The sequence below is a fragment of the Zonotrichia leucophrys genome, chromosome 6, assembly GCF_028769735.1.
Source record: "Zonotrichia leucophrys gambelii isolate GWCS_2022_RI chromosome 6, RI_Zleu_2.0, whole genome shotgun sequence".
In the NCBI taxonomy this organism is placed as follows: Eukaryota; Metazoa; Chordata; class Aves; order Passeriformes; family Passerellidae; genus Zonotrichia; species Zonotrichia leucophrys.
In genome coordinates, this window is record NC_088176.1 from 18,194,610 (window position 1) to 18,213,501 (window position 18,892).

The following is an 18,892-nucleotide window of genomic DNA, read 5'->3' on the forward strand; positions in this document are numbered from 1 at the left end:
CTATGGAATTTTGAAAATAACATTTTTGTCTGGCCTTGACTTTTCCCTGTTGATAGATTGGATACTTCTGACACTTCCCAGCCAGTTAGCAACATGTCAGTGCAGAATTCCTCTTAGGAATTCCTCCATTGCTGCACTGAAGTAACTCTGCTCTGCAGGGCTGTACCTCTGTGATGTAGAGCTGGGCACTCTGAGAGCCCAGTACACTTCCAGTGAGGACTAATCCATGACATAGACCTCCCTAGTTTTTCAGAGATGGGCACCTACTGATTTATTACAGTCAGTTCTCCTCCTGGCTGTACCCTTTCCAAGAAAAAAAAAAGAAGTGAGAAAAAAGGAAAAAAGAAGGCATTCGGACCATCCTAAGAAGGTACTGGAAACGTTGGTTTGTTGCAGTTTGGAAGAAAATGTGCTGCTACTTTTTTCTGGATTGCATCAGTGCCTCTGCAGCTGGCAGTAGAAATTTGATAGTTCATGTAAAATAGGTCAGTCTTTACCAAGTAAGAAATTATGGTTATTCTGTGAGGGGCATTGACTTCATTGAAGATGTCAGGAGTTGAATTGAAGTCAGATGACAAGCTGAGAATGAAATTGAAAGTGTCAGCTTCGGGGCGGGGTGAGGGGGAAAGTATTTTAGAGAAGTTTGGGAGCTCTAGATGCATCTTGGATGGATTCAAGGAATTTTTGACTTCATCATGTTTAGATATTCAGCATGGGACTTTAATAAAAATCCTGGAGTGCTATAGAGTATTGATGGGGTTAATTAGGTAATAGTGCCAGTGCCTTTTATTGGTGCTGTTCACAAATGATAAACCTGTTGTTGTGTAGCACATACAAACTGGGGACTGCAGAGGATCCAGAGCTGTGGTTTGATTGTCCCACAGTCCCACAGTCCCCAGTGTTTCGTTGCCCTCCCTTGGTGCCTGGAAATTTCTTCATTCTTTGTTAACTAGTTTGTTCTGTGAATGAATCACCAGTTCTCCAGAAGAGCAGCATGAAAGCATAGGGTTACACAAGCCAATTTATTCTAGCTTGTGCACTTCAGGAGGCTTCCTTGGTCCTGTCCCTTTGTCTACCCCTTCTCCACTCCACCAGCAGTGCTGCAGGGCAGGCAGGGCCATCCTGCATTGCACATGTGGGCTTCTGTGCCTGACATACAAGGGCAGGAGGAACTGGCATAAGATCGCTTGGAAAGCCCATAGTAGAACTGAGAATAGTAAAATGTACTTTTTCCTCATGTTTACACAGAAAAATGCCTAACAGCAGTTTGAGGAATCCTACTGCTATATAGTATATGAATTTCAGAACTTTTTTTCAGTTCTGCATCAAAGCCCCTGTGATTTTGTGTGTGTGCCATTGTTTCATTTATCTCTCTTTTCATCTGCCTGAGACACCTGATAGATGAGTTCAGCAAGCAAGGAAAGCAAATGGGTCATTCTCTCATAAACACCACAGTCGTAGGGAGGGCTTTAAAAACCATTTACTTTGATGTTTTCTAGCCTTTTTAATGTCTTGAAAGTGTATGGTAAAATCAACATGGTAGAAATCAATAATTTACTGTAGGGTTGCTGTGTGCAAGGCTCTGTTTGATGTCTCAGTCCCATCAGACTGTGGGGGTCTCTGCTTAGACTTGGAAAAAATCCAGGGAGGGCCAGTAATGTAGTTTTATATAACAGAAGTGGCAGCATGGATGTCTTCTGCAGTAGAAGTAAGTCTTGGCGTGTAAGTCTTCTGCATGTAACTAAGTTGTGCAAGTTTTCTCAAAAAATCCATAATGAAGCCAGGGCTTGACTGCTCAGAACATTACTCCAGCAAATTAGGCAAGAGTATTGCTTTCTCTTTTGAAACAAACAGTAATTCATGGAAAAAATTCCCCCATGCATTCTGGGAGAATAGAAGATCAGTCTAGATTCTGTGTGTGTGGTGCAAGGGCAGAGCTGTGCTCTAGGAAAGCAAATAATCTGATAGCAGATAACTTAATGAAGTCAAATAAAATTAATTAAACTAGAAGAAAATATTTATATTTTATGCTATAAAAGGAACAAAAGCAAATGGAAGGACTACTGAGTTGTTTCAAAATTTTATGGTAAGCCATTTCAGACCTTTTACTCCTTGTCTTGGAGTCAGTGGGTTTTGTCATCATGGTTCTTATTACAGCTTTCAGCACAACTCTATGTAATTTGTGTCCCTAACCAGCTCTGGAGTAGGCCAGGCTTAAAATTCAAAGTGGATCCAGGAATTTCACTGCAAAGAAAGCTTCATGTAATCTGTTATGTTTTGTATGCAGATCTGGAAGTGTCAAAAATCATTGGACTGAGATTTACTCCTTTGTGGAAAGCCTAGCTGAGAAATTCATAAGGTAAAGTTTTTTTAAAATCTTTAATTTCCTGCGCATGATCTATTTTTCTGTTTAGTGCTTATTAGCAAATGAATTTCTGCTGAGGTAATGAGTGTGGTGTGGATCTGGCTTGTTTTTCTCTTTCAGCCCAATGCTGCGGATGTCCTTCATTGTGTTCTCTTCACGGGGCACTACGATCATGAAACTGACAGAGAACAGGCAAGTTCCTCCCGCCGCCCTGCTCCACAAACACCCTCTGTCCCTCCTCTCACACAGCACATGGCCCCACACCCAGAGTTTGGGGTCTGCCTTGGTCCTTGTGTGGCAACAGCTGAAACCCTCTCCTCCATTCCCTGCTGGAGGAATGTTTAGAAGGCCTTGGGGTGTCCCATTTCAATTTTCTTTTCTGCTTTGTGAGAGAAAGGCAGCATTGGGCTGTCTGTTCGTTGCTGTGGTATTTCAGGGAGAAATTGCATTTCCAGTTGAGGATCCAGGTACATACTTGCTATCCCCAGCTACCCAAATAAGGAAGCTTTTGTGGAAGAGGTTTCAGACCCTGAACTGGTGAGCAAAGGAGTGTATGAGAGATCCCCAGTGCCCTTGGAAGGGACTCAGAGCCCTGACCTTTACACCAGGTAGTCCCTAGTGCTGGAGCAGGACTTCACCAGGCTGTGGCACCCCTCTCCTGGACTGCCTGCAAACAGCACCCGTGCCAGAGGTGCTTTGCAAAGCCAAGTGACAGTCTTTGTAGGAGAAAAAGTGGAGAAAGATTCTGGTTGCCAGATTCACAACCAAATTTTCTTTCTTTAAAAAACAAGTGAATAAAAACCTCCAAATCACCACTGAAAACAGCCCCAACACCAAAAATCTCCACCCCAAAAGGTTATTTTTAAATTTAATTTCCTCTACATATACAAATCCCTGTCATCTGGGTGTTTCTAAGTATTTTCTTTCATTTCAGCTTCAAGCCTTCACCTTTGCTGCTCCTGTCTGTGTGAGAGGGCCTCAGTAGTACAGGGCACCCTATAAGTCGTGGGAACTCTGGAGCAGGAAGAGCAGCTACTCCCTCAACTTTGTACTCCAGGGACTCATCCTAAGCCAGACACCCTGCAGGGCTCTTGCATTTCTGCTGGCTTTCCTGAGCTTTGTTTCAGGTCTCCATCATGTATCTTGGTGGCAGAGCTCAAACTTGCTTACTTTTCTCTGGGTGAATTTGCTCTTTGCAAGGTAGAAAGTTCAATATTTTGAACATGGTATTGGAGTGCTCTCTGTCCTTAAATCCTATTCTCTGTACGGATCACAGTGTGCCTTTTCAGCTCATTTTATGCTTCAAAAGAGAAAAAATGTGCTTTTTGCACTAAGGGCATCCCCAATCCAAGCTCCTGATTTTTACCTTCATCCTGTATAGCCTCCTGTCTTCTCTGTAATTGTGGTTGTGCCACCTAAAATACCTGGTTGCAAAATGGAGTTTAGGAAGGTTCTCACTATTCTCTTAAAGGCTGCCCCACAGCATCTGGAGCTGATGTTTGAGCTGCCTGTGTCTTATCTGTTGAATATTTGTGCCTTGTGTTCCATTAATATGATGAAAACCCTTTCAAGGATCAGGGTCTTTTGGTGGTCAGCGATCAATTAAATTATTAATGTCCCTGAACAATCTTTTTGGTTAATAGGTATTTGGGGAGTAAGAAGCTATGCAACAGGGGTCATGGCATGCAAGTGCTTCTGTGTCCAGGAGTAATCTATAGCCCAGGAAGGCTGATGAGTCCCTGGTCTAGGATAGGAAATTCTCCTCATTCCCATCCTGGTCTCTTATCTTTTGGCCTCTTTTTTAAAATGGAAAAATCCTAATCCAGACTGTCCTGATGACTGATTCAATACAGAGCTTTAATTTGTCCCAATTTTGTGACAGGGTCATAAGTTTTTATACTCTGTTTTGTTCTCCAGTTTATTAAAGTTTAATATCTGGCATTGGCTTTAATTCAATCTTATCCTGGCTGAGAATATACAAGAATGAGGGAGCAGGGACAGAACTCCATCTTTGAAATATGTTGCCCTAATGCTGTACCCTGTGTCTGGTTTTGTGCTCCCATGGGTGTTTGGGTGATAAATTGTGGACTTAGAAAAAAATAGTGGTTCAGCCAGTGTTCCAGCTGATGTGTATGCACTCTGTGCATTTGATTGACAGGCTGCATAATCTAGCTGTGGTACAGGAATATCTCAGCAAAAGAAAAAAAAAACTTCTAATAAAATGTTCTCCTGGGATTTTTTTTTTGTTGTTGTTTATTTGTGTTTGGTTTTTTTCAATCCAAAGGGAAGCCATAAGACGAGGACTCGACATTCTTAAGGAAGAATTGCCTGGAGGAGACACGTTCATGCATGAAGGATTTAAAAGGGTACACATCACAGTACCTACTTCCTTTGTTTTACACCTAGAAACTTTGCTGCTGGTATTCTTATGAGCTAACCATGTTCTGCACTTCATTGCAGGCAAATGAGCAGATTTACCATGAGACCTATGGAGGTATGTGCTGTGCAGCATTCATGTTAATGTCTGCATTGAGGAGACTGAGGGATTATGGTTCTTTTTGTGACCTGCAGTAAACCCACTGACAGAAGTGCTGGAGAAGGAGGGCTGTTATGCAACACCACATTCCATTTTGACTGCAGCCCTACTCCTAAATGGGTGATTCATGGTTTATTGAGATCAGAGAAGACCAATATGATCCCAGATCCGGTCATTGCAGAATGCAGACCAAACCATAGCAGTCAGAGCTGCCCATCTTGCACCCAGCAGATAGAAATTCCCACATTTTCCTGGTCCTTTCTATCCTGATGCACTCAGCCCTCTCTGCTTTGTGGTCCCACATCCTTGTCCTCATCAGTGTGAATGAGAGTTTTGCATCAGTATGAATGATTTGTGTTCAGATTCTGAGTTGCTAAAATGTGCATTTTCACTAGATTTTAAGAGGAAAGTGTATTTGTGGTTTTTGTCTGTGCCAAAAGAAGACCTAGTTAGTTAACAAGACTTGCTTAGTTCATACCCTGGTGTGAGGTTGTTCTCATTTGTGGGCTCATGGTCTCTTAGGAAGATGGAGAAATGGGTCAGTGCCTTTTTATTAAAATAGACTGCGAGTGTAGGAGCAGCAGCTCTGCACAGTGTTGTAGCATTTCTGCCAGTAAAATCAGGAGTCCTGAGGTGTCCAACTGAAAACAATTCTACTTCATAACATATAGCTAAGAACTAATCAAGTATTCTGTAAATTGAATTAGGAAGGAAAAAGAGTAGATGAGATCTGGATCTAGAAGCTAAGCTACCTGGGAAGAAACAAGCATTGAAAAGAAAACAAAATAAGAACTCCAGTTTTTTAAGCATATTTCAAGTGTTCTGGGCACAAAAAAAAAAAAAAAGGAATCCAAGCTATTTTTTCCCCTCAAGTTGCAGGTCATTTTTTTAAGATTTATGTCTGTGTCTGACATGGCATGGGAAGGACCGTGTGGCATAAGAAACCTGTCAGAACTAATCAGTCTGTAATTTCAGACAGTATGGAGGAAGACACTTGAAATTGTAACAGATTATTTTGAAAAGATAGCAAATACCTGCCTGAAAGTAACATGTATTTGTTACTCTGCTTAAGAACTGTGGACTCTATGATTGGTTGAACCATAGTTTGAATGTTAATTTGGTTTAATTGTGTTAACTGGTTGCATTTTTCTAGGTAGCATTGTATTCTATACTGCATTACATATATACATCTCTGCAGTCTATGCAACCTTTTCACTTAAGTGAAGGGTTGGGATATAAAATGTTGTATGACAATACATGATTTTTTCCCTAATGAACCTAATCTTAAGGTTTCCACATGCTCAGAATCCTATGAATTTCACTGGAAGTTCTTGTTGCTGGAGAACTGTAGGACTGACCTCCCTGTAGAAGCCCATTTCATGCCATGTTCCGTGGGGTTGCTCTTTCAGAGCCTGCTGGAGGGAAAGGTTGGATGACAGGAAAGATCCTTTTGCAGAAGTATCTCTTACCGCAGTCTCTGGACAATGTTTATGTAGAGACAAGTTTGTCAAGAGAAGAGGGGAAACCTCTCCTGTGTGAACCCATTTTGTCAGTTCTCCACTTGTCTGTAATCTTGGCAGCTGCTCTATTTTATTCAGAACAGGAAAGCTGGTGTATGGACCTGGTTAGAGCAGCAATCCCCTGCAGTGATGCTGTGGTGTGAAGGTGCTCAGGTTTTGGCTCGTTGCAAGTCTTGCATCTGGCCTTCAGCTGGTGTCTCTCCAAGTCCATACAGACCAGGCTGAGAGTCTGGCTTAGGGCTTTGTATTTATTTGTCAGTGAAAAGGATTGCCTCACTGCAGAGGTTTTTTTCCATTGCTGAATCTTGTGCCATGTGTGTGCAATCTGTTGTTGACTGTCCTCCACGCAGGAGTTCGGACCGCCAGTGTGATCATTGCCCTGACGGACGGCGAGCTGCAAGATGCTCAGTTCTATTATGCAGAGCAAGAAGTAAGTCAAACTAATCCAAGCTAATTTATGTCATCTAAACCTCCAACACCTGTGCACATTTACTGCTGACTCCACTGATTACACAGCTTTGCACTTAATGGCAGTTCTTGGGTTTTTTAGGCAAACAGAGCCAGAAGTTTTGGAGCTACTGTTTATTGTGTTGGAGTGAAAGATTTCAATGAAACTCAGGTAACTTGCTTATTTTCTCTTGTGTTTTTCTGTTACACTTTTGCACAAGGAACAGCATCAGATGAAGGCATTTATTTAATCACTTGGGGCATAAATCATTTCGTGTCACTGTGATGTCTGTTAGCAACTATGAAAGGGCCCAGTTTTGTTCACTGTAATTTTGTTTTCCTCATGATTTATGATTGTCTTTCTTTGCAGCTGTCAACAATTGCTGACAGCATCGATCATGTTTTTCCAGTTAAAGGAGGCTTTTATGCCCTAAGAGGAACCATTGATTCAGTAAGTTGGATGTTCTGAAACACAGTAAAGACTGCCCTTCCCTGCATTAAGACAGCATAGATGAAAATGGTTACCAAAAAATGCCTTTATCTAAATCTTTCAGATTCTGAAGAAGTCTTGCATTGAGATCCTGGCAGCTGAGCCATCCAGTGTTTGTGCAGGAGGTAAGTTTTCACAAGGACAGTGTGTTAAGGCAAATGAATTACACTGATGAAATGTCAGTAAGTACCTAATGTGGTACTGGAGCTGAAGCCTGTGGATGTGTTAGAGCATCCTCTCAGGCCATGGCTAAAGCCCTACATTTCCGTCTCATCTTGAGAATAGCATTCTGACAATAAGCATGTAGCTGCTGTGGCTGAGTACCAGCTTGGAGAGCTGAGAGGGGCAACAAAACTGAGCAATTGAGGACACCATTTTTTAAAAAATCAGAGAGAGAGACAAGAAAAGTAATGTAAAGCCAGACTGACAGAGGTATTTCAGGGCCTAAAAGCAATATCTCACAAATTTCTGGAAAGATTGCATTCCTGGCATCTGCTGGGACTTGTCAGCAGTTAGAACAAGACTTTGCAAAACGTTTACAGAAATTTAAGCTTTATTGAACCAAATATAATTTGCTGCATAGGCCAAGATACCTCTTGTGATTTCCAAAATGCTAATGTTTTATTTATCTGAAAAAAACATTATTCTTTGTGGTAAACATGAAGGATACCCAGAGCAGTTGTTGATAATTTCATGCCTTTCATGTCTAGTATATTTAACTTGGATTTGTTCTGGTTTATGTTAGCAATTCTTTTGTTGAGTTTTTTCTACTTTAGAGGCTATTGCAGCAGAGTAAGAGTGACACCATAAGTTTGCTGGAAGGTACAGTTTTTCAGCATGGTTATTTAGCTCTGGTGTTAGTGTCTTGTGTTCATTTCCTTATACAATGTAAAAAGGAGCACATAAAAAATGGCAATGATGCATGAAAGCTGACCTTGAAAACAGACAAAATATGGAACTCAGGAAAAATTTAGTATCACAGAAGAGAAATTGTTCACTCTTCACTTCCACATGTCAATCTCAATATGATCTTACCATGAATATTTCAACTTAACATGAACATCGTGTCTCTTGAATTATTTCGAAGTATATTATTGTGGACTAGATGTAAAATCTCATCTGTAGAAAATTTAAAGCAGTGATTTTACTTTTAAAAGTGTTCTGGAGTTTTGTAGAATAAAACGCTTTTAAAGCTTTGACACTTAAAGCTTTTTATTTCATGATGATACTGTCATATTTTTGCTTACTAATTGTATACCTAACAATTCTTTGTGCAAAGCTTATTACAAACCATCCTGCTCAACAAAAATGCCTTTAGCTACATAAAAATGTGAGTATTCCAATGGAAGGGATTTTAGTATTCTTGAAACTGTTTGGGACAATGTTAAGAATATGGGAAAGTTGAACTGGAAACAACGTTTTTCAAATGGAATGTTGAAAATATTTTTATAATGTATTTGAGAAAATAAATTCTCAAAAAAATAATTATTTCAAAAAAATTAATATATTTCAGCAAAAAGATATGATTTTTTTTTCCAAATGATAATGTGTTCAAATCACTTCATTTTTTGTTAAGCTTGCTAGGTAAAAAGTTTGACAAATGTGATTAACATTCCACAAGTACACTTTAAAAATAGTTTGCCCTGAAAAAAAAAAAGGCAACAAAGCTCAAACAATATTGTTACCTTACTTGGATCTGTAGAATTTTTCATTGTCTTTGTGGCTTTTAAAAAAGACCAATATAAATTGGGGAGAATCAGTTTCTGGGTGGTGGTGCTGATTTGACAAGGTAACAGCGCTTCTTTCCCTTGAGTTCTGAGGTTTGCTCTGTCCCTGTTGGCCCAGCAAGGGCTGGCACATGGTGAAGCTTTGCTGCCCAATCTCTGTGCTTGAAGGAGCAGCAGAGAGCTTGAAAAGAGGAGGAAACCAAGGCTGCAGCTCCACATGATGTGAACTGTTTGTATACCATGGTATTTAAAGTATTAAAGTCTTGAGCACTAATAATCACGCCTGTGATAGCATTTATCATTATCCCACAGGCCACAGCTGGAATTACCTCCTGCAAGAGGTTTTACAGCATGAGGCTACAAATATTTACATTTATGCTTAGATTTATTATCCTTTATTATCCCACTTACTTCAACATAACTAGAGGTTCATCTGTGTGGATTTGTGCACCACTGTCTCCTGGAAGGAATCTCCAGGGAATAAACAACATTTTCATGGTAGTGTGAATCCAGATCTTGAGTTCAGTTCACTGGACAGCTATAGTGTTACTCTGTGTGTAATGTGTTTTATTTTTTTCATGTGCTTCATTTGGACTTTACTTCATAGGCTTCACTATATTCTGCATTCATGTCAGAATTTTTATGCATTTTAAATTTAGGTAATTACTGATAATGTATTGTGTCAAGATCTAGAGCCACTCAAACCTGCATCAACATACACATACACTTTCATAGTGTACATATTCACTGGCTGAAAATTAGAGCATAACATTTTCTAGAAATTTGCCATTCCTCCTTGTTTATTTTAGGAGTGTTTGTTTGTTTAAATACATAATAGAATTTTTCATTTCAAAATTATGTTTGAAAAATAATGGACCTTTGGAGAGAGTGCAATATATTATCACATTCTCCAGCAAAGATACTTGTCTATTTACAGCCTTGAAATGTGTCTGTCCACACTTTTTGTATGAAACTTATCTGAGTGAGGAGGGGATAACTGGTTTAGCCTTTATTTAGCATTGCTAGTAATTTTTACAATTTTCTATGGATTGTGAGGGTATTGTGTGGCTCAGTGGAAACAAGGGATGATCAGGGCTTAAAACAGGGTCTGAGCCAGTCCTTGTAAATGTTCTCATAGTTACTACTGTGCTGGTGATTGCTGGTGGTCTTGGCTTCATTTTTGACTTGCAAGAGGTTTAGTGAAATGCTAATGGAACCATTTGTATGTGTTGACAATTCCAGTTGGGACTCTGGCTTTCTGTGACGAAGCTATCTGGCAAATCCAGTTACAAACTGATCTCGTCATATGGTGACAGCTATCTGATGTTTAATGCTTTTTGACCCTGTAAATTCATTGTCCCCAATGTGGAGCAGTGTAGTTGGGTCCTTCCTGCTCCCTGTGATTTAAAGTGACCGAGACATGCAGCCTGTAAACAGGCTATCAGTGCAGAATCAGAGGTGCCTCATATCCCGTTTGACAGCATCATTGCTTTGATTATGCTTATGGTGCGCAGACGTGATTGAAAGGTTTTGTTGGATGTGGCATCCTAGTGGCCACATCAAGTACCAGGTGTGGATGCAAGCAGTCAGCTTCTCATCAGAGGCAGAGAAGCGGAGCCGACAGCCCAGCCAGTGCACACCAGCTCCAACCCAGCATCTCGCTGCCAGCGCCGCCCGGTGCTTTCAGTGCTGACCTTTTTCCCTTCGCTGTCTTGTCAAAAGCTGCAATCCATGATCTGACAGTAACTAAGGAGGAAAAGGACGCAGCCAGAGCCAGGGCGCAAAATTAAATGGAATTAGCCATTTCAACAGAGCATCACCCAGAACATGTTCATGCTCCAGAGCAACCGAGGTACCAGCTGGTTACGTTTCCCTGGTATATTTTCAGCTTGTGTTGCTGGACAGGTTACTACCCAATCACTTGTTCACAACTGACTGTGCAGAGTGGCAGTCACAGTGACAAGAACGGCAGGAGAGGTAAATTGTCCTGACAAGACTAAACTTCTAGATGTAGCTTTTACCTTGGATGTCTTGTGTTGAAGTTTTCTTACTTGCAGCATCTTTTTAAAGCCACTAAAGCAGCCACCAGTTAAGCTTTTGTGATTGCTGCCTTTTAAGGCCTTTAATTCATGTGAAGGGGAAGAAAAATTTAAGTGCAATTTTGTTTCAGCAAGCTTCTTTTAAAATACAAAATTGAGATGGGGAGAAATTATCATCTTGGCTGCGTGTTCAAGCCCCTGTGAAGTGGGCTGGTTACAAGCAAGTCTGCCAGTGTGGGGTCCCAGGCAGGTAGTTCTGGTGGGTGGGCAGAGGCCCAGTTGCCTTCAGGGCTGGTCATGACTCTCAGCTCTGCTGGCAAAAAAAGGGGATGCTCATAATTCTCAGTATAGCAGCTGGGTTAGATGTGGAATGGCTCAAGGCACAAATCTGACTAAGAGTAACTCAAGATTCTGGTGAATCTACTCTATAGTACATTTTCATTTGTTTAAAGAAATGCTCATTACCCCCAGTGAGAACCAGGATGTAAAACTCTTCCCACTAAAAAGAGGCCAAATTCTGATGCTGGATTTGTGTATTTGGCTCTTGGTGTGCTCATTGAGATCTCAAATTTTATCGTTTTTCTTTAGCAAGGTACCTAGGCACATGTTTCATTTCAAAATGCACTCCAGTAGATACTTTCTTTTTCTCCTCCCAAAATACCTTCTTTGATTCCCACATACCTTGTGGCTTTTGTCAGTTCAGACCCCTGCTCTAGAGCAAGTTACCATGATGAAACCAGAGTGTGGATTTCCAGTGGATGATTGTAATTTATAAATGCCCCAGTCCCATTCATCTGGACTTGCATTAGATCTCAATACAGTGGTAATGGCAGTGAGTGAGAGCATTTTTGACAGAAACAAGCTGTTGGTACAGAAAAGTAAAGCATTCCACATCCTTGTGCTAGCTTGCCTTACAGTAGCTTGATAAAAGAAGTGCAGGCAGATGAGGCTGTGAATGTATTTGAGCCACCTTTGGGCCTCGTGTAGTGTGATCCAATGAGTTCTTCCTCCAAAGCATACAAATGACATGGTAGTGCCTTGTATGGAACGTTGCTAAAAGCCAAGTCTTTTTTCACTAAAAATCATGTACGGCTCCCCTCAATCCTACCAACATTGTTTTGTTCTCCTTTTGAGTATGTTCATCAAAGTATAGATGATGATGCATGTAGACCTGTTCATGGTTTTACTCACTACTAATGGAGTACTATGTAATCATGTTTTTCAATGTGAAGCTTGAAAACGAATTATTACTGTGCTGTTATACCTCTTACATTGGGCTGTTCTCAAATGCTGCTCAGAGGCTGGTGTGAGAGCCCTGTGGAGGATTTGGTTAAAGTAGGAAATTCATGCATGAATGTGTAACTTGAGTTCTTTCCCTTGCTTTGTGCCAGCAATCTCAGCTGTCAGCTGGCTGCTTGTCTGCGGTGTCAAAGGGAGTTTCAAAAGCGTGCTGGGGACAGAACAAATTTCTAACGTGTCTCTCCACCTGCCTGCATTAAAGGTCTTATCTCTGTGGTCAGTGTAGCAGCCACAATGGCTTTTTGTGTCCTAGAAGGAAGTGTCCCTTGCCATGTCCCTTCCTGGTGCATCTTGTGCCTAGTTTGGCAATTTAGGCTCACCCCAGCAGAAAGGGGACTGTGGCTGTGTGTTGGGCCCCACCTGTGCACAGTAAAGGGAGGGAAGAATAGCAAACTGTTGTGTTGTTAGAGCTTTGAGTCACAGGAGGTTTGGGAGTTAAGTTCTCTCTGTCAGCATCTTCCTGAGCAGAGCTCTGCTGAAAGCCTGGTGCCAGGAGGAAGGACTGGTACAGGTGGTGAGCAAAGATGTCTGTCCCAAAAGCCACAGAGGAACCATGAGAGAACATCAATCAGTCAGACTTCGTTTTGCTGTGGCACCTTTAAGGCATTGCAGTTGTGTGTTACACTTGTGGGAGCTGACTTGAGACAAAGAGAAGACTCTGAAGCACTAATGCCACTAATGCAGCACTCTTGGACATTGCTGCTCAATAGAGGGAGTGTCTGTGGGGGTGTTTTATTTCAGGCACAGGGCAGAGAACAGCAACTGTCATGTTTTAATTCCAGTCACTCTGAACAGAAAAGCTGTACTTGAGTTATTTCTCATAAATAAATAATAAATCTTTTATGTTTTTCTTACAGAATCCTTTCAAGTTGTGGTGAGAGGCAACGGCTTTTATCATGCGAGAAACATCGACCAGGTGCTCTGCAGCTTCAAGCTCAATGACAGCCTTACTATCAGTAAGTGTGCAGGCTGGAGGACTGCAGTGGCCCCTGTGGCTGTGTCACCTCACAGGCCAATTCTCATCCATGTTAAGGGGACTCCTTGCAGCAGATGTGAGAGGGAGCTGGGGTAGAGGTGTGCACTTAAAAGGAGCTTGAAATTCATCCTTGCTCAATGCAGTGACCTGTGGGCACTGTGTAGTGAGCACTTACATGGGACATGGGGCTGTACAGTGACCTTAGCACTGTTGCAGTGATCCACGTGGGTGCTGCATGCAGCAAGAGAGGACTGGGGATCCGGTTTTAAGATGGAAACTTAAAATTGTTTCCTATTCCCTTATCCATCAGCAGTAAAAAGAAATACTGCTATCTTGATCCCCTGGTGGTGTTTGCAGAGTTTTTAGTCACCAGTTCAGGAGACAACTGCCATAAAGCCAGGCCTCCCAGGCACTCTGCTCCTCTCTGACACCAGTTTCTGGTCCCATCACAGTGACTGTGTAACATGGAAACCCCCTGTCCTGTTGTGATGAACAGGATCTTTTGTTTGCTGTCTCAGCAACCAGGCAAAGGACTGAATGGCCAAAAAAGATGGAGTGCCCAGTTTCTCAGCAGTTGCTCTCTCATTCCTGAGAAGCAGTGTATTTTGGGCAGAGTGAAATATGGTGTGGGGAGAGGAGCTCTGCTCCTATTTCGTATATGCTGCCCTTGTGGCCTGAGCACAGTGGAGGCTTTCATATGCTGTCGTGGCCAGACTAGTGCCTTCCCAAGCTGTGAATTAACTTACAAGAGGGAACACATGAATTGCTCCTTCATTTCCCATCTCGGTTGTCTATGTTGATGCTGTAGTAAAACAGCTCTGGTGGTCTTGCATTTATTCCACTTACAGATATGCTTTAACCAGGATTTGTTTTTTGTGGTTTATCAGTTAGACTTTTTGCTTTTTCTTCCCTGGCCCAAATCATTAGCACCTTGACTGGACTTCATACAGTGAGTGCTCACCAGGGCCTGGAAATACACAGGAAGAAAACTACTCTGATTACATTCCAAATCCATGCTGTTTTCCTTGGGTTAAATCTGCAAGAGATGTTGTGATGAGATACTGATCTGTGATGCCTTTTTTTCCCTCCTTAAAACATATCACTGGTTTCCATGTCCTTATCTCTGCATGGAAGGGAAATGAGTTCTGTCTTCAGGTGTGCTTGAAGTGAGTGAAGCATGAAGGAACAATTCTTACATCTGTTGTTGCTTGAGTTAATTTTTTTCCTACATAAAGAGTAAACAAGCCTCAAAAGTATAAATAAGATGGCAGCCTTTATCAGCCCTTTATTCCCTTAGGTAGACCACTCTTTGTCCAGGCTGGCAGCACAGCTGTTTGCTGGCCACTCAGAGCTAAGCTGCAGTCACTGGAGTGGTGTGTCTGCTCTTGTGCCTCAGCTTACAAGCCTTTGGTGGAGTGGCAGTGCAGGATTACTGCTGGGCCTCCTGTCTGTATTCATAGGACTTGGCTTTCTGGATGTGACTTTTGAAAGTGATGGGATTAACACTGCTGAATCTTGGAGCAGAGAAATGCTTCCTCCGTAGGTGGGAAGATGTGTGCCCTTGTGTTTGACCCTGCCTGCACCAAACACTTATAAACATGGGCTGTTTACAGATGATGCTGCCACAGAGGGGATGGGTCCAGGAGAAGCAGAGCAGATCCTAATCATAACATCAGTCATGTCCCTCTCTGCCTGTTTCCTGTAAATGACCAATCATCTCTTGGGTTTGGTTCCCCCCCCCGCCCAGTATTTTTCCATTTCAACTCCACCCCATCCCTCTCCTTCCTCTTTCTTGGGCTCAGACAGTGCAGCCTCGGATTCTTTTCTGTGTGTATTTGAACATAGGTAGACAAAAACTGAACCCTAAACTTTTGAGCCCTTGAGTAACTTGAGGACTATTCAGTGTGAGTAGAGGTTGCACATAATTTTCAGATAGACATGATGAATACTGCTCAAAGCTGAATTCCAAATGGCTGATCACATTGCTGTCAGGAACAGAGATAAATGTCCAATTCTTAGCTGTGGTATCTCTAGCCTGATAGCATCATGTTGGCATCAACATGAATGGTTATTCTAGTACTTGGATTTGTAATCAGCACCATTGGGGAGTATTGGTACTTGCCAATACATTGAGTTCATCTGTGGCTGTCATTGGTGTCAGCACTTCCCAAGGGGGTGGCCTGCTTAAAACAGTTTAATTTTTTCATCCCTGAGAGTTATATCCGTTTCCTTTCAGATGAAAAGCCAACTTATGTTCATGATACATACTTGCTTTGCCCTGCCCCCGTGATAGAAGATGCTGGACAGTGAGTATTGCATTCAGCATGTGTTGAGAGGGTGGACTTCTGGGTGAAGATGTCATAAACTTCTGTGCGTGTGTCATATTGCAGCCATCTCCTTTGTACCAAATCCTTTCCTAATATGAGCCACCATAGCTCTATTCAGTGTTGGGTCTTCAGCACAGTTTAACCAAAGATCTTCTTGGACCATGGCCCCATATCATAGAATCTCAGAATGGTGATTCCTCCTCTCTTCATATATCCTGTTGTTTCAGACCAAAGACTGTTTAAAGACAGTTCATTACATTCAAGACAATTACATTTAATTTTCATGGAAAGGAGATGCTTTATTTGAATTCCTTTGCTGTTATTGCATATGTTGCTTCCTGTATTTTGCTCTGCTGTGTCTAGTGTTGGCATTTTTCAGCCTTTTTAGTCCTGTAGACTTCTGGGAGACATGGCACACATACCTACCTTTTCCCTCGGTGATCTTATGGGTGCTTAAATGCTGTACTGGGGCTATGGGTGAATGCTTCCCTTGCCTTTTGTATTTGTAGGTGAAGGAAATTAATTTGGTGGGGTTTTGTAATTTTTTTTATTATTAATTTAATTTTTTTTTCTCTGATATTGGAGAATGGCTAGGGAAGATTCTTCTTGAATTTCACTTGGTATTTCAGTGGTTTTACCCTTCTTGATCTCAGTGCAGGGGTTCTGGATTTGCTTGGATTCAAAAGAACAAACTCTGTTTCATTAACAGTAGGGTTTCTTTAAATAAATAAAAAAGTCTTAAAGTTTATTGTGCTATGTACAGTAGTATTGCTGTTGTCTGAGGCATTCTGTTATGACTCAGTGTCCTGGTGCTCTTTGCCCCAGGTGGGATGGGTTTTTTAATAAAAAGCATATCTCCCTGCTCAACTAAGGTAACATAAAAAGGTTGACTTCTGGGTAAGCAGGGAGGCAAATGCAGGTAAGTGCCTGAGGCCATGAAAATGCCCTGACTCAACAGGACCCACTATCCATGCAGACTCATAAACCAGTGGTTAAAACAGAGACAGAATAAAGGTAACAATGGGTCTAAAGATGACACTAAAAATAAACATATCTGTTTTGTGCTCTAGGGTGGTTTTCCTACAAGTCAGCATGAACAATGGGCTAACATTCATCTCCAGCTCTGTCAGCATCACCAGCACACATTGTGTGAGTAACTCCAATGGGGCTTGACAGAGGAACCATGAGACCCTGCAAAGAAATGGTTGTTCTCCAGGCAAAGCCTCCTTGAGTGAGCCTGACCTCTCTGCAGCTTCTGTGTCACTGCTGCTGACTGATCCCAGCAGCTCTTGGGAAAATAACCAGGGCTACTTAAGGTCAAATTGTTATTGGTGGTGGATAGATCCTAATAGATTTTCTGAGTAAAAAATTAGAGTAAGAGGCACCCTGCCCATTCCTACCCCAGGAGAGAGATCCTCAAAACTAGGATCTTAACAGAAGGAGACCTGAGAAAATTATCACAGGAGCATCAGGGAGCAACACTGTTGAGCCTTGGGGTCCCTGAGGGGATTTAGGGTAAAAGGCACAACTGTTAGGACTTCTATCTGGAAAGGCCACAGAGAGAAAGGACGGTGATGCCTGTTCTGCATCATGTGGTCAAAAAGACCAGGTAGAGTGTCAGGGACAAACAGCTAGAAGTGATCCTTTATCAAAATCTGATTTTAGAATCAAATAAACAAAATTAGGAAACTGACTAATAGATGAGGAGTTGTCTTTCTTGCCTTGGGGTAAAAATAGGCAGTGCTGGTAACTGGTGTGAGCAAGTACAGTAATTAAATATGTGACCTTGTGCTTGTGGTCTAAATCAAGCTGGCTGAAGTACCTGATAGCAGTTTGTATCGTTATTAGTGTCAAAAGGACTTTTATAGCCTGTGCCAAATGCTGTCATATTGGTTTGTAATCATTGTTGGCCATTTTGACAGCTGGAGAACATGAGGGCAGGAATGCACATGGAGGCAACTGGAAATTATAAATCTAATTTTCTGATGTTTGCAGCAATAAGGGTGAGAAATATCACACCAGAATCCTGAACAGCCTGGATTGTAGGGACACAATACAGCAGAGATGTGTTTGTTTCTTTATGCGATTATTTCTATTTTGCTAAAACTTTCTTCCAAATTTTCCATACTGAGGACTGATATTTTCCACATTTAATTCCACTCTTTTACCTCAGGTACAGTAAAACCTTTCAAGTCTGCACAAGTGTTAACTGATGCATTTAGTTACCCATATGTAATCTATTTCTGATGAAGACTGAAGTGTCAACCCTAACCGGGGTTCCTAAAGGCCAGAGCATGGATGGAGGAAGCTTTTCCTTTTGGTAGCCTTAGGATAGTAAGAGGAATCCAATCTCCAGTCATGTCAATCTGACCGTTTTTGACCAGCCTCTTGCAGATTGAATGTGAAGGAGGCAGGAAGCCTGATTTGCAGCTGATAGAAAAATACTGTCTTACTCCTGTTCTGTCCTATAAGCAGCTAGGTTGGCAGTTCAGTTTCCAACTTTGTCTTAATTTCATGCGTTTCATTCTTCTCGTTGTAGAGACTCCTTCCATTTCCTTTCCCCTCCTGTTTCCTTTTCTGTGGGTGGCAGTCAGCTGGCCTGCTCAGCTCTCCTCCCCAGCTGGTCCTTCTGTCTTTTCTGTACAGTAAGTATCTTCACTATAATCCAAAAGCCTCTGTGTGATCCCCTTGCTTATTTCTGTTCAGCTGCGTGAAGTCTGCTATTTTCTTTTCAAAGTCCAGCTTCACTATGGAGCTTTGTGTCATTAAAATCATTAAAAGAAGACTCTTTAGCTTCTTGCTGCCAGCAGCTCCTGAGCTATTGCTGGCAAATGTCTCAGCAATTTATATGTGCAGTTAGCATGGGAAAAGCAATGCCTGGAAACAAAGGCTACAAAACAAGGAGGTAATGTGTGTTTGGAGTAATAGTAGCAGTGGTACTGCATTGCTACTGTACCTGGATTTGTTTTTAAGGAGTGCAGCAATATTTCTTAAAGTTATGCTTGATTTTTACTCAGCAATCTGACTTTACTGAGAATTCATTTCACTGTAAGTATCTGCTTTCCAGATGCATTAGTTGTACATGGGGCCATGGGAGGGACAGAAAGGGGGCTTAGCACTGAACTGCAGCTGGGTACTGTGTCCTCCAACAGGACTTGTTTGAGCA

At 41.8% G+C, this 18,892-nt stretch overlaps 1 protein-coding gene across 1 annotated transcript in view; it reads left to right on the forward strand.

Moving 5' to 3' along the window:
- Window positions 1–18,892, forward strand: part of ANTXRL (ANTXR like) — a 51,269-nt gene that overhangs the window by 9,148 nt on the left and 23,229 nt on the right. Inside the window, exons 2-12 of the mRNA XM_064716090.1 lie at window positions 2,288–2,359; window positions 2,486–2,557; window positions 4,650–4,731; window positions 4,826–4,859; window positions 6,772–6,851; window positions 6,972–7,040; window positions 7,239–7,319; window positions 7,423–7,483; window positions 13,281–13,379; window positions 15,636–15,705; window positions 16,797–16,875. Of these exons, the coding sequence (XP_064572160.1) occupies window positions 2,288–2,359; window positions 2,486–2,557; window positions 4,650–4,731; window positions 4,826–4,859; window positions 6,772–6,851; window positions 6,972–7,040; window positions 7,239–7,319; window positions 7,423–7,483; window positions 13,281–13,379; window positions 15,636–15,705; window positions 16,797–16,875 (799 nt within the window). The remainder of the gene's footprint in view (window positions 1–2,287; window positions 2,360–2,485; window positions 2,558–4,649; window positions 4,732–4,825; window positions 4,860–6,771; window positions 6,852–6,971; window positions 7,041–7,238; window positions 7,320–7,422; window positions 7,484–13,280; window positions 13,380–15,635; window positions 15,706–16,796; window positions 16,876–18,892) is intronic.